Source organism: Podarcis gaigeae, assembly GCF_964106915.1.
Source record: "Podarcis gaigeae genome assembly, chromosome: 15".
Classification (NCBI taxonomy): Eukaryota; Metazoa; Chordata; class Lepidosauria; order Squamata; family Lacertidae; genus Podarcis; species Podarcis gaigeae.
In genome coordinates, this window is record NC_139692.1 from 34062759 (window position 1) to 34078090 (window position 15332).

Below are 15332 nucleotides of genomic sequence, written 5' to 3' on the forward strand. Positions count from 1 at the left end.
TCGTTCCTTGATCTCAGCCAGGTATATCCTCAGTGCTATCTAGTCTAGGCTGAGTCTTCTGAGGAGTGTTCCGGCTTATTTTGTTTCTGAAAACCAGAGGCATCCAAACTCTGCCCTCTGTGCGTTCTCTCTAGAGAGACGCTCTGGTACCAACCTGTCTATTTTTATTTTCTGTCTCCCTTCTGACATCCTTCCTCTTTCCATTCTGACTGGCCTAGGAGGTATTATTCAGCAGGCAATCGCCCTGCATTAGGGGTGGAAGGGTCCATCCATTTGGTTTCGCTCTGTTTTTCATTTTTCCAATAATTAGTTCAGTCCACCACATTTCTGCAGCAATTTGTGATACTTTTTAAAAAATTCTCATAAAAATTCATAGCATTTTAGTGTAAATTTCTCCTAATTTTTGTGTATAGTTTGGACTAATGTACTGTACGTATTTTTCCAAGTGCAAAATAGCATTTTTGTAAGTTAATTTTCTATATAGTTTTCACCAATACTTTCATTTTTATGCACACTTTCCGATAATATGTGCATTTTTTAAACGTTGCCTGGTTGGAGAACTGCATGACCAAAAAGATGCTGACGCAGATTCCTCTTGTTACCAGTATTTGCTATAATTATTTTGACTTACATGCTTCTTTCCAGTCTCTCTCTTTCTCAGAACAATGGTCAGGTCCTGTTTTGCACTGTTTGATTGACTTACAAACTGGGACTCTGGCCTCCCAGCCAGTCACAGAGAAGGTGCCGGAGGGGCTAACATTTTTCTGTTTACAAAGAACCTCCTTTTATGCTTGCTGTTGTCGATTTGAGCTCTCTTATAAGATGCATCTCCTTCACATGTCTACAAGCAGATATTTTACTTCACCCGTAAATCTGATAAGAAGTGTCTCTAAGTACCATTCTTTTCCGTGTATAAGACAAGGTTTTCTCCTGTTAAAATAATGTTTAAAAATTGGGGTCGTCTTATACATGGGCAGTTCAGAGTGGGAACAGGTGATTGGTTGCTGCCGCGAGTAGGAGGTTGTTTGCGGCGATTGTTCTGGTGATTGGTGGCTGCGGCGAGGGCTGCTGTCGATTGGCTGTTGTTGAGTCAATTGGGCGGGTGATTGGCGGCGAGGGGGCTGATTATTGTTGGCTTCTGCAACGTGTGCTACTGGCAGCATTGACCATTTCTTAATTTTGAGTCCCCCAAAATAGGGAGCATCTTATACATGGGGGCTTGTTATACACGGAAAAGTACGGTAAGCAAAAGAGAGAGAGAAGTGTAGCCAGTAGCAGCGGATACCTTCCAGAAAGCCCCCTCTGTGTCTAAAATCCTACCTGGAAATCAGAATCATTTGTCGTTATGTGTATTCCCCAATTGGATTCAGAGCAAGACCCTGATTTATCCCACCAATGGCAAGTCTGGAGAAAGACTGGATGTAAGTGCTTTGCGGACCTATTCGTTGACCATAGGTTCCAGCACATAAGCTTTAGATTAAACCCATTTATCATAATCGAGACTAGGACACAAGGGGTCGAAGGTCGCAGGCTTCGCTAATGAATTAATCTTGGTGTCGCGTTCTGAGCGCATGCTGGCCTGCACAGGTTGGAGCTTGAAAGGCAGCTTGTTTCAAAATCCTAGGGTTAAGATGGAGTGTCCCTTAAGACCTCTTGACTGCCCTATAATCACAGTTATAAGAAGAGTGCTTGACAAGTGGATGAATAGATGCTCTCCCTGTCTTTCTCTCTCTCTCTCTCTCTCACACACACACGCACTTCCAATTATAGAGAGGTTAAGGTGTTACTTGCATTTGCCTGCCCCTTCATAATGTAAGTTCCCTAAACATTATACAGCTGCTGCTGCTTCTTTGGCGATCACTCGTAGCCGAGTAAGATTGTCTTCCATAAAACACGGTTTTAACAATGAGTCCGTAAGTGAATGTGGAGGCCAATTCTGGATCCACACGTCCTTCCACAGTGGGGACATTGGTTACTGTGTGGGAGTTGATCACAGTGTGGATTTGCCAAGCATGCCTTTCTCTTAGCACGTATCTCCCTTGAGTCCTGAGTTTGAGTGTCTTGGACACTGAGGTCCAGCGAAGAGGACCTTCTGGCGGTTCCCTCACTGCGAGAAGCCAAGTTACAGGGAACCAGGCAGAGGGCCTTCTCGGTAGTGGCGCCTGCCCTGTGGAACACCCTCCCACCAGATGTCAAAGAGAACAGCAACTACCAGACTTTTAGAAAACATCTGAAGGCAGCCCTGTTTAGGGAAGCTTTCAATGTTTGATACATTACAGTATTTTAATATTTTGTTGGAAGCCACCCAGAGTGGCTGGGGAAACCAAGCCAGATGGGCGGGGTAAAAATTATTATTATTATTATTATTATTATTATTATTATTATTATTATTATTAATTCAAAGCCCATGACACCTTTGGTGAAGGCTGTTCTCCAATTGGAGCACTCGCAAGCGTTTTCCAATTGTCAGTGTTTATACTACATTTTTTTAGATTTGCCTTGAGACAGTCTTTAAACCTCTTTTGTTGACCACTGGCATTACGCTTTCCATTTGTAAGTTCGGAATAGAGTAGTTGCTTTGGAAGACGATAATCAGGCATCCATACAACATGACCAGTCCAACGAAGTTGATGTTGAAGAATCATTGCTTCAACACTGGTGATCTTTGCTTCTTCCAGTACACTGGTATTAGTTCACTAGTATTAGCTGTTATACACCAATTAGGTTTAAAACAGAAATAAAAGTGTAACACAGAATAATGTAGACAAATTCAGTATAAAAATCACACATAAAGCAGAAAGTTTGAAATCTTTGTTAAGCAGCCTGATCAACTAAAAATCTTCCAGCTGCTATTAAAAAAAAGACAAGTGGTATTGAAACAGTCTTTTAAGTTTCAAAGTGGTATTTGAAAAGTCCTGAAGTGTTGGGTTTTTTTAAGTATTGATGTATGTAAATGAAGCATTGAGCTGGCTTGTACCTCTGTGGAACATACCTGGGGCAAATGCTTAAAATGTCCAGCTATGATCAGAGCTGTCTAAAGTTGCCTTGAGATGTTCTATGCCAGCGACCCCCAACCTTTTTGTGGGTTATGTACTGTATGTAACAATCATTTTCACAGATATCAGGAGACAAGGTCCATTTCAAGCTCAGACAACAGGCTGATTTGCCCCAATTCCCGAGTTCATTGCATTTAATCTGGTGTCACCCAGGAAAGTAAACTGCTGAATATTTTATATTTGCGATGTACCAAAATGTGGCACAACAGCTTCAAAAGCAGTTGCAAGCGCGCGCACACACACACACGCACAACCTTGACATTTCCCCCTTCTCAGTGTATTTGCGAATATTCCTGTGTGACAGAAATATTGGCAGGCTTTTAGCAGCTTTTACAAGTGTGGAGGAGCAATGACAAGTGCATCCTTTAAAAATGATTAGGGCAGATGATTTGGAGGTGGGAGATCTTTGTTTTGCAACCAGTTAGGCTGTGCAAGGTGAGAAGGGCTTTATCACAGGACTGGGGTAGCCATTGATGGTTTCGGACTCCAGGGGCTAGTTCTCTTTGAGTTGTGCCTCGCATTGTGCCACTACAGGTCAGAAGGGGTTCATGGTATGGACTGCTCCTCCATGCAAAATGGCAACTCTCTGCTTGTTGAAAGCTGTTATGCTGGAATTTCTTCACCCAACGTGGGGCTTGAACCCACAGCCCTCAGATTAAGAGTTTCATGCTCTACCAACTGAGCTATCTAGCCTTGGACCATGACTCCCATCAGCCCTGACTTTAGCCCTGCTGGCTTAGGCTGATGGGAGTTGGAATAGAACAACTTTCTTGCAGGCACCTGGTATATAGGTTACCCGTATGCAAATCTGTCATTATAAGGAGGAGACTGGCAAGCTTTGAGCTTCAGTCCTACTTGCTGAAAGTGTAGGGCATCTTTGTCTTTTGGAGTTTTATCTCTGTCTCGACACTTGGTTGCTTAATAAAGAGCCCTTGACGCTTTGTTGCCTGGGGAAGAGAGAAGCGAAAGCTATTGATTTTGTTCTCTTTTTTAATGCTGGCTTTTATCCTCCTGAGTTTTCCTCTGGAAGGAAAAGGAGCTAGATGACAGACCTGAATCCTTCTCCCCTTCAAATTGTTGAAGGAAGGTAAAAACCTTGAGAGAAGCATTGGAGATAGCAGTGGCAGAAAGAGACAAATCAGGGCTAAGTAGCTGGCCACATCTGGATGATGTGATGAAGTGTTGTTTAGTGTAGCACTCAAACACAACCAGTTATTTGGAATGAGCCAAAGCAAGTCTTGGACTCATGTGCTCCCCTTGACTCCTTCAGCTTGGCCATGAGTCGGGAAGCTCTCACTTCCATTTTTGATTGACTCCAGTTTAGTGTTGCATCTGAATGCTAAACTGTGGTTAATCTTAACTGTGCACAAGCCAATTTAATAACCCATGCTTTGTAAGTTGACTTGGAAATAAGGGACTCCTTCAAATAAAACTCCATAAAGTCGAGGGTGCGGCCACACTATTCTGTCTATCCCTTCGTAGCAAATGACTGCTGGTAAGGCCCTCATATCCTCCATTAATATGTCCAGTCCCCTGGCTGGCCTTCAACACACGAGTCTCCCAGATCTGTTCAGGAACAGCATCCTCTCTCATTCTTGCACTAATGTTTTCAAGTGGCCTAATCGGTTGTGACTTTTCCTTTGAGCAAACCGGCCTTTGGTTCCTAAAGCACAGCCAGCTCCCTAAAGGCTTGGAGTCACTGTCGTTGCTTGTCAAGCAATATGTAACTAGATGGAATATTTTTCGCTCAATCAGCTCAGGCCATTTCCTCCTTTCCGCTTTTCTTGGGCTGTAACATTTAGCAGATTCATTGGGGAGATCAGGGGTAGCCTTCCAATGATGCTGGACTCCAAAGCCCATCATCCCTGACCATTAGCCTTGCTGCTGAGGCTGATGGGAATTGGAGTTCAAAAACTTGTGGCGAGCCACAGATTCCCCACTCCTAAATTAATCCTGTTTTTTTTAAAAAACGCATTTTTAAAACACATGCAACTAAGTGTGTGTTTTAAAATGCATATATGAATGGACCATTAGCCTTGCTGCTGAGGCTGATGGGAATTGGAGTTCAAAAACTTGTGGCGAGCCACAGATTCCCCACTCCTAAATTAATCCTGTTTTTTTAAAAAACGCATTTTTAAAACACATGCAACTAAGTGTGTGTTTTAAAATGCATATATGAATGGAAGTAATGCACAAAATGCATTATGTTGCAGGAAAAGCATTGCAAAAATTCCTATATTTGAGTACAAAAATGTGCATGGGAGAAATTTGCACTAAAATGCTGGTGAATTTTCCTGAGGACTTTTAAAAATGGCAAAGAGGTGTGGAAATGTGGAGAAGCGAAACTGCAGTTGACAGGTTTACACATCCCATCCCTGGGCCAGGGCTCACCTGAAGTTCCTACAATGAACGTTATGCTGCTTTTGGCTTTCTTCCCAGTGCCGTAGAAAGTAAGACAACGCCAGGAGGCGACACGTGGAAGGGTCAAAACTCAGGCTGGTGACATATGGGGAAATTGCAGCGTTCCGCTGAAACCAGCGGTTTACCAGTAGAAGGGGCATAGAAGCGCAAAGACGCCCTGAGGGTTCTCCAGGAAAGCTTTCAGAGCATCAAATTAGATCCCTTTTTCACATACCTTTAGAAATAATTGAATGACTCATTTTGGAGCAGGTAGGCGAGAATAAAATAGCAACTGCTGCAAACCCTCCTTAATTGTAGAAGTTTGCAAAGGTTGTGAAATGAGTTTTAGTCTGTCCTGGATTAAACACTGCAGATTCCTGCAAGCAGCAAGCTATATTATAGTGAGTGAGAAGGTGGAACAGACAAACAGGACAGGGGTGTTTTCCAAAAGCAACACAAAACAAAAAACTTCTGCAGAAGGCAACAGCAGACAAAGAGCTTTTCCGAATTCCAAGATATCATTTTCTCTACTTTTCTGCTACTTTTTTTTATAAAAGAAAACAATGGCAGCTTATTTCCTTTCAGAAAATAGCAGAAAAGGATGTCGCTGCCTCCCCCTCTTTAAGGAACAAAAAGATTTGCAATCTCAAGAAAAATAGATTTGTTTGGGAAGGCTGTTTATAAAGGAGATCTGTCCCCAGTAGGTTGGAGTGGGTTTGTTTTTAGTTGCCGTATTTTTCGCTCTATAACACGCACCCGACCATAACACGCACATAGTTTTTAGAGGAGCAAAATCCGTAGGCATGCTACCCGTAGGCATTCCCTCCATAACACGCACAGACATTTCCCCTTACTTTTTAGGAGGAAAAAAGTGAGTGTTATGGTGCAAAAAATACGGTACTTACTGCACTTATTTGTAAAATTAAACTCAAAGCGACTTAAATAAGGCATCCCATGTGGAGCTATAGTAGGGCTCTTAGGTAACCAATCCGAGCTGCTTTCAATGAAGTTCTAATTCTATAATGGGAATGGGCTTTTTAAAAAAAACTTGGGGATGGCACACTACTGGTGGGTGTGGCAACAGGTGTGACTTTTTGTACAGGAGGCTGTGCTCATTAGGACCACGAAAAAGGCAGAGCACATCTCTGCATCCTTCATCCAGGCAACCGAGAAGCCTGATGACATTTGACCATGCAGAAGCACTTGACAAGAGTTTCCAAGAACCGGTCAGAGGAGTCTGGGGGCCATATTTTGCCCCTGAGCCTGAGGTTCCCTATAAGGCAGAGATATGGCCTGAGACACCACAGCCCTGCTCCAACCCAGAAAGCCTGAACCATTGGTGGGTAAGCCGGCACTCTTGGGGTGACAAGAGCAGCAGGCAATATTTCCAAGCTTGGGAATATGATTATTATTATTTGGAGCGTGTTCATCAGGCTCACCTCGAGTACAAGGCAGGCCTTATGGCTGCCTCAAATTGTTCCTTTACAGCCAGGCAGAGGAATCTGTGACCCTCCAGATATTCGTGGACTTCCGACTCCAGTTGTCCCAAGTCAGCCTGGCTTATGGTCAAGGAGGATGGGAGTCGTGGTCTGGCAGCACCTAGAGGGCCACTGGCTCCCCAGTCCTTCTCATAACGGAGGCAGCAACCGCAGTCTGTGCTGCAAAGGGTGTCCAGGGGAAGCATCCATGGGGGCCCCACAGCAGTGCAGCTTCCCTCCCTTAGAGCACCTGTCAGGGAACTGCCATCAGCTCAGAGGTGAGAGGTGGAAGGGCAGTTGTGTTATAGGGAACCTCCGAAGATCTTGCAAAGCAGTTCCTCCTCTGGCAAGGAGGAAAGCCCCGCCTCCAGAGGTGCAGGGACCAGGAGATGCTAGGGAGATCCTCAACATGGAGCCTGTGCAAAGCGGAGGGGGGGGAAAGCCCCCCTTTGCCAGCGCCCACTCTGCGCAGTAGGTTTCGGCGCAGAGAGAGAGGGGAGGAGAAGGATGGGGGTCACACGGCTGTTATGCTGGCGGAGGTACAAGGACCGGCCACTCCCAGATTCTGCTAGCGACTGAGCCAGACATGAACTTGCGATGCTCTTCACCGTAAATATTTTGGACTAATAATAGTAAAGCTGGGAAAGACAGGTCAGAGTCTTGCCTGTTTGTTCTCAAGCAACCACACCAACACCCGACAGCACCCAAGCCCTTGAGGGGCAATGCCAGCAGGAATTGTTCTTTGCGTGCTCAGGTTCAAGCAGCCCAGGCAAAGGAGGCCTTTCTCAAGGACAGCATTGCTTTAGACCGGGCGCCAAATGTGTGGTGGTCTTCTTTTAAAAAATTTGAAGTTTGGGGTTGTTGTTTTAGCTTTTTCTAACTTTAATACAAAGCCGTCTTGTTTTCTCACTTTATTGAGCGGCTGGTTTGGTTTTCTGTTTTCTATTCCTGTACGCTGGCCTGTCGTCTGATTTTTCTCTTCTGTTCTCTCTTTATTTTAGAAAAGTGTTATAGCCATTTTATTAAACACACACACACAACCCTGCCTCCAATATCTTGTGCCAGTAATCCGAGACCCCTGCTTGGCACACTGTGCTTGTTATTCTTTCTCACAAACAGATAATGGGGAGTGAGGAAAGGACAGGAAATAGGCAGATGTTGTTGTATTGCCAGAGGGGATGGATGGATGACAGGCAGGGAGTCGTCTAAAGATGGCTTGTCAACATGCGCTGTACAAAAACAACCATCTCCCCCAGCTAAAGAAGGGGTGACATTGCTTGCAGAAACCTTTGAGGAGTTTATGCTGCTGGGTCTTTGACTGTTCCCAGTGTGGGAGCAGCACGACTCTTGCACGGCCACCGTGGGAGGGATGCCCAGCGCACCTGGGCGATGCCGTTTCCGCTTGCCTGTTTTACTTTTTCTCTTCCACAAATGGCTCGCCTGTCCAAAAATGACAAGTGAGCCAGCAGGATGGCCTTCAGTGACGGCTGCTCTCGATGTCAGGGTCTGTGTCTGTAAAGTTTCTGTGGTTTTTTTTATTTTTGGAACTTGCTGATACCTTTCCTCCCCCTCTTGCTTTGCAGAGTAAATCAACTCATGATGCCTCCAGCCTCTGTGAAAGTCTAAGGCGGTGAGTAAACCAAAAGAGATGTGTGCGTCTTCTGTGTGTGTGTGTGCAGGTTGGAAGGAGGTAGCTGGGCCTTTGGGCTGATGTGTTGAAGGGGAGCATCTTCAAATACCTGAAGGGCTGTCACATGGAAGAGAGAGCAAGCTTGCTTTCCGCTGCTCCAGAGGGTAGGACCTGAGCCAATGGATCCAAAATGCAAGGGAGGAGATTCTGACAAAACCTTAGGAGTGTGCTGGCTGTTTGCCTTAATAAACATTGATTGATTGACAAAACCTTAGAAAGAAAAACTTTAATATCTATATCTATATATCTATAAAAGAGGTAAAGGACCCCTGACAGTTAAGTCCAGTCGTGAACGACTCTGGGGTTGCGGCGCTCATCTCACTTTACTGGCCGAGGGAGCCGACGTTTGTCCGCAGACAGTTTTTCTGGGTCATGTGGCCAGCATGACTGAGCTGCTTCTGGCAAACCAGAGCAGCACATGGAAACACCGTGTACCTTCCCACCAGAGCAGTACCTATTTATCTACTTGCACTTTGACATGCTTTCGAACTGCTAGGTTGGCAGGAGCAGGGACCGAGCAACAGGAGCTCACCCCATCGCGGGGATTCGAACTGCCAACCTTCCGATAGGCAAGCCCTAGGCTCAGTGGTTTAGACCACAGCGCCACCCATCTATATCTATAATATTTTCATTTTTTCTAATAACAGTTTTCATATGCTTACATATCAAATCCAAATTTGCATTGATTGACCCCCCCTCACTGACTTCCATTCCCCCCTTTATTTTCCATGCATCTAATTATATTTCCACTTAATTTCAAATTATTTTTCACATCATAATTCCACCTTCAGTTCATAAATGCTACAACAATCCTGCTAATGCTTCCACATTTTTATAGTGCTCTTTAAAATAATCTATAAAAAAATTCCCCGTTCATTATTACACTTTTTCTTCATCTTCATGCCTGATCTTACCCAGAAAGTTTTGCCATTTCAGCAAAGACTATCATCTTAGTCCTCCATTCTTCTTTCGTTGGTACGTTCTCTTCTTTCCACTTCTGGGCAGAAAGAAGAACTTTCTGACAGTAAGAACTGTTTGACAGTGGAACACACCTCCTTCAAAGGTGGTGGACTCGCCTTCACAGGAGGTTTTTAAACAGACGTCGGATGGCCATCTTGATTCTCTAGCTGTGATTCCTGCATTACGGGGGGTTGGACTAGATGACCCTCGGGGTCCCTTCCAGCCCTACAGTTCTATGATTCTGTGATTGTCTGCAGAGAGAGCAGCCTGGGTAGACACCCCCATTTACTCTGCAGCCAGTGCACTCCTGCTCCTGGTTTGTGAAGCTGTGTGCGCACAACATTAGCCACAATCCAGATGTCTTGTAGGGTGTTTTGTTTGTTTGTTTTTGAGAAATGTTGTATTTGGGGGCATTTACCCTAAGAACAGCTTCAATCTGATTTGAAAACATAAGCCATATATGAAGATCTCCACGCTGCCTCTCAGCTGACTGAGGGCGGCTCAGAAACACATTTGACCGTAGAAATGTGTACAATGACATGCAAATGTGATTTGAAGGGCAGCTGGGGATGGGTGTGGGGGGGGGATCTTGCAGTGTTTTAAGCCATTAATGTGCACATCGCCTAAGGCAGCCTTTCTCAACCTGTGGGGTCCCCAGATGTTGTTGGGACTACAACTCCCATTACCTCTAGCTAGCAAGGCCAGAGCTCAGGGATGATGGGAGTTGTAGCCCAACAACCTCTGGGGACCCACAGGTTGAGAACCGCTGGCCTAAGGCTTCCTTGCCCCAGGAAGCCTGTGAAACCACAAGGCGGAAGCGTTTGTGTCCGTAAAGCTGTATAGGGCATTGAAAAATTTGGATGAGTGCGGATTTTGAAGGCTTGGCCCCTTTGATTCGTGCATATTCCTTTCCGAATGAAGAAATGGGGAATGTCTGTCTTTAAAGGCATGCTGAATTGAGTTGCTCCTCTATCCATGCATTGGAAATGCAGTGGGTTTGAGTAGGCGGACTTGAAGGCTCCCCTCAGTGACTCTTAAATTGAACAGAGCATTCCTGGAAGGCGGCGAAAGGCTGCACAGGGCATCTACTGGAGTCATAAAAGGAATCCGGCCATCCCAGTAGGAGCCTTTGCACAATCCTATTAAGTAGCTCTTACAGTTGCGATTAAATTTAATTGTATGAACACCAAGGGATTCATTTGACAGTCCTTTTAGTCTTTTTTAATCACTTTAGGTACATTATTAGGCAAACAGGCTTTCCAAGTGTATTAGTAGCTCAGCAGCCCCTCCATTTTTAATACAGAAAATGCCACTTCAGAGGGAGCAGTTAGGCTCTAGAAGTGGAAGCGGGCATTTTTACTTTTCCCCAGCCTGCCAATTTCCTGCTCCAAATCCCCACCTCCAAGTCCACAATGGCTTTTCCCACTCTGGGGGTCCAAAACTGGGTGAGCCCCTTGCTTCCTTTAGCTGATCCCAGTCCCAAAATGTAGCCTTACCTGTACTGCTTAAATAATAGTTTCATTGCATATATTTGCAAGCAGCAAACCATTGCATATTTGGGCATGTAACAAACCATTGCATATGTTTGCATGTAAAAAGCCGCTTGGCGATTTCCCCCGGAAAAAAGACTTGTCTGGTCTTACATAACATAAGTGGGAGCATCACATGACCTATAGCTGTGGGGAGATGAAGGCCCTTCAATGAACCTAAGCTGATCTAGGACTACTCAGTTCCTGGATGGAAGGCCACCTGGGAATGCCAGTGTTTGCCAGCTGGAGCTCTCTCACAGCACAGACAGGATGTGACTGTTGTAAAATAAATTGAGAGAGTCACAATTTAATTACAGGTTGTCACTCATTGCTAGAGGAGAATGCCATGTTCACTCTTTAATTTTGCAAGAACAGACTAGATCAGCAGAACTTAATACTTTGGCATTGTAGTGTATTTAATAAGGGCCTGATCGGAACAGATCCATGTCCTAAAAAATTGCTTTGTATCTGAAGCAGCTATAAAGGAAAATTAACCTAAGACTTATCACCGCTTAAAGCTGTGTGCCGTCATGAGGAACAGGAGAATAAAACCCTGTTTAGGTAAATTCCAAGTCTTGGGCTATCTGAGTTGATATAATTGCCCAAGCATGGAATTTTAAAATCCTACATTGAAACCAGGAATGAAGTCAGGCCCATACCATCCTCACGTATTTTCGTCTTTACAAATACAATGGTCCCTCAGGTTACAGACACTTCAGGTTACAGATGCTTTAGGTTACAGACTCCGCTAACCCAGAAATAGTACCTTGGGTTAAGAACTTTGCTTCAGAATGAGAACAGAAATCGTGCAGTGGCAGCGGGAGGCCCTATTAGCTAAAGTGGTACCTCAGGTTGAGAACAGTTTCAGGTTAAGAACGGACCTCCAGAACGAATTAAGTTCTTAACCCGAGGTACCACCGTAAGCAAATTGCCTGATGCAGCAGACTTCCATAGGAAACAACTGAACCTGTCTTCCCTTGCTTACTTCTGGCCCAGTTCTGCAGCCTGCTGGATTATGGCCACACATATTCCCGTTAGTGGTCTGAGCTAATACACATCCAACTGTCTCCCTTGCTCTGAAAGCTTGTGTGTCTCCCTTCTTCCATGCTAACAACATGTCTTTGTTCCCTTCCACACAGCTGACGTCCCGGATGATGAAGGAAAGCTTTTGTGAGCTCCGGCAGCCGCCGAACCCCGAAACGAGCACCTGCAGGAGACGCCCTCCCCCCTCCGATCCACCCTTCCCAGAACATGAAGCCGCGGGAAATTCATCCCGGGGAACCGATTACACAGCAACACGGTGTTACTTCAGCCAGAGGAGAGGGGAAGTCCGTCGGAGCACATCTCAACAGACATGGAGTCCTGTGCTTTTGCGGTCTTGCGTAAAGAAGATCTCCCGTCTCCCCTGCTCCAGAGGGAAGGGAACTTACTGGCTGGCATCTTTCCCAAAAAGAAGTCACTTGGAGGACCGGTGTACAGCTTTGCTTTCAGCTCCATGAAGATGCTGCCTTGGGTCAACGGCGAAGACTCCCTTCCCCATTGAACACACTGCTGCTCTTGCCATCCATCTCTTGCCTCCACCCAGAGGCGTCATCCTAGTTGGAGAAGCAGAGCCTCGGATTTGGGTTGTGAAAGCCAAGATCCCTTTTGTATTATTGAATCTTGGCATAGGACACTTTCTGCAGGAGGTCAAAAAGATTGGACTGGCTGGGCACATTCACATATATACACATATATATTTAATTTAAAGGTGTTCTTTGCACTAGCAGGAAGCTGCTGGAGCTACCTCAAGGCCACTGCAGGGTTTGGTCTTGGCCAGGAATTTGGTGTTTTAACTTCCTACTGGGGAATCCAAGCGTAATTTCAAGCCCTTTGAGGGGTGGGGAGAAGCAACAGAGAAAGAGGCGGTGTGGGCAGCTTTAGCCGAGAATGTTACCTACCTACTGATGGTCCTCACCGGTCAGAAATGAAGCTGCCCGGAGTGTCCGTTTCTTTAAATGCAAGTGAATGTGAGATAGTTGCTGCTTTTGGGTCAAGGTTAGGTTGGAGAAGAACTGCTGTTTCCTGGTGGAGTCAAATGCTATGGGAGTAGGTTGATGTTGGGGAACGCTTTGGAGGGAGTAGGGCAGGCTGTGGCGGAGCCACAGTGATCCCACCCAGATCCCGAAATCTCCAGTCTCTACTGTTCCAAGAAATTTGTGTTTTCAGAAGGAACCTGATTGGCTCCCAGTAGCGCCTGTCAACTCACTCAGAGAAGCAGAAAGAACGTGAGGGTTAGCAGCAGGGGCGATTTCTGCTGTGTTGGGTTTAACATCAGACATCTCTTGTCAGTGAACATGCACATATAGTCAGGAATATTGCCTCGCACCTCTAGGAAGGGCCAGGAAGGTAGTGACACCTATGGGGGTTCGGGGCTCTGCTGAAAGGTTGTAGCACCTTAGAAGATGAAAGGCCTGCCAAGTTGTGGTAAAAAGGGTAAAGGGACCCCAGACCATTAGGTCCAGTCGCAGACGACTCTGGGTTGCGGCGCTCATCTCGCTTTATTGGCCGGGGAGCTGGTGTTTGTCCGCAGACAGGTTCTGGGTCATGTGGCCAGCATGACTAAGCCGCTTCTGGCGAACCAGAGAAGCGCACAGAAACGCCATTTACCTTCCTGCCAGATCGGTACCTATTTATCTACTTGGACTTTGACGTGCTTTCGAACTGCTAGGTTGGCAGGAGCTGGGACCGAGCAATGGGAGCTCCCTGCCACGGGGATTCGAACCGCCGGCCTTCTGATTGGCAAGCCCTAGGTTCTAAGGTTTAACCCACAGCACCACCCACCTCCCTAAGTTGCATGGTACACGGTGCCAATTCTCCACGACAGATCCCTGATAGAAGTGTCAGTCCCTTCAACTTCCTGTTGTTGGCGCTACAAGCTTTCTGCAGTCGAGTGGGGTGGTGGAGACAAGCAAGCTAGCTCCACACACACATAGACACCGCAAGTCAGGTGTGTCGGAGCGCAAACTTCTGAAGCAGGGAGCCGCTTCTGTGCATGAACCCCTGAGGATGAGGACTCCAAAATGTGCAGGGAGCTCAACAGGAATAGCTGCAGGGGGTGGGTTTGTGTAGAACATTTGTCCTTCACCTGTTTACTTGACTCAGATGTAGAAAGCCTGGAGCGGGCTACAGGCACATAGGAACCTGCTCTCCAGAAGAGGCCTAAAAAATACAAAGCAAAGAGACAGTGGAACTAGGTTTACTGTTTATTATACGCAGCCACTTTTGCATTGGAAAGCTATGAGCCAGCTCTGGGATTAGGCTGAATTTATTTGCCAGAGAGAATGGTGCTGTGGCAGGGAGAGCATAGCTGTCAGGGCCTGGAGGGGAAGATATCACCATGGTCTGAATTTCAGCCGCAGAAGAACATTAAGAAAAAGGTGCGCTCTCAGAGCATAAATCAGGTCGAAGCATCACCACGCAAGATGGGAAAGTAATCTTGACCTCCACCCTCATCATCTCCCCGCATCTCCTCAAATGTTCCACCTTTCACCCTGCCTCTCACAGCCGGGCTTTTGTCATTTGCTCCGTCCTTTCCCCCCCCGTCTTTCTTTCCTTATAAAGAGACACTTAAAAACAATCGCTTTGGCAAATGGTGAAAGGGATGGAAATGTGACGTACGTTTTCTTGTTATACAAGGCAGGACTCGAACCAGTTTTCTGATTTTCTTTCAGAAGCAAAACAAAAACAAATAAGACAAAAAATGGCTATTTTATATTTTAAAGAGCAATGAAGTTGATTATGGATCTCAGAGTATAAGAAGAAGAATTAAATATAAATATATGCATTATGTAAATTAAGAAATAAAGCTATTTAAACACTTTGTGCCGGCTTTCATCTCTCGCTCGGCTGCCTGTCGAGAACGCGGGTTCCAGGTGAGACAACGGCTTTGAAGGAAACCGCAGGTGTTTCTCCTCCAGCAGCGCTTACAGCCATGCCTGTGCAGAGATCTGAAGAGATTTGCTGCAAACAAGTAGGGCCAGTCCACGCAGGAGGCAAAGCAGGGCAACTGCCTCGGGCGGCAGGATACATAGGGGCAGCAGATCCGGGCTCTAAGGAACGTGTCTCCTGCTGCTGCCGCGATGGCAGCAACACCTGTGATGTGCTCCTTGGAAGCTGGGTCTGCCTCCTCCTTGGCAGCACCCCCCCATGCCACCTCTACAGCAGCATCTTGGCAAAT

At 45.9% G+C, this 15332-nt stretch overlaps 1 protein-coding gene and 1 long non-coding RNA gene across 3 annotated transcripts in view; both read left to right on the forward strand.

The window, feature by feature from the left end:
• Positions 1-14975, forward strand: part of LOC310832766 — a 119214-nt gene extending 104239 nt beyond the window's left edge. Inside the window, exon 2 of the long non-coding RNA XR_014558420.1 lies at positions 13914-14975. This is a non-coding gene — a long non-coding RNA (uncharacterized lncRNA). The remainder of the gene's footprint in view (positions 1-13913) is intronic.
• Positions 1-14975, forward strand: part of LOC310832580 (sphingosine-1-phosphate transporter SPNS2-like) — a gene marked incomplete at its 5' end in the record, with an annotated part of 98597 nt that extends 83622 nt beyond the window's left edge. For both annotated transcript variants that reach the window (XR_014558339.1, XM_083714590.1), the window contains 2 exons: positions 8518-8564; positions 12253-14975. Coding sequence is in view for 1 of the 2 variants with exons in the window: in XM_083714590.1 (XP_083570716.1) it covers positions 8518-8560 (43 nt within the window). The remainder of the gene's footprint in view (positions 1-8517; positions 8565-12252) is intronic.
• Positions 14976-15332: the final 357 nt, after the last annotated feature.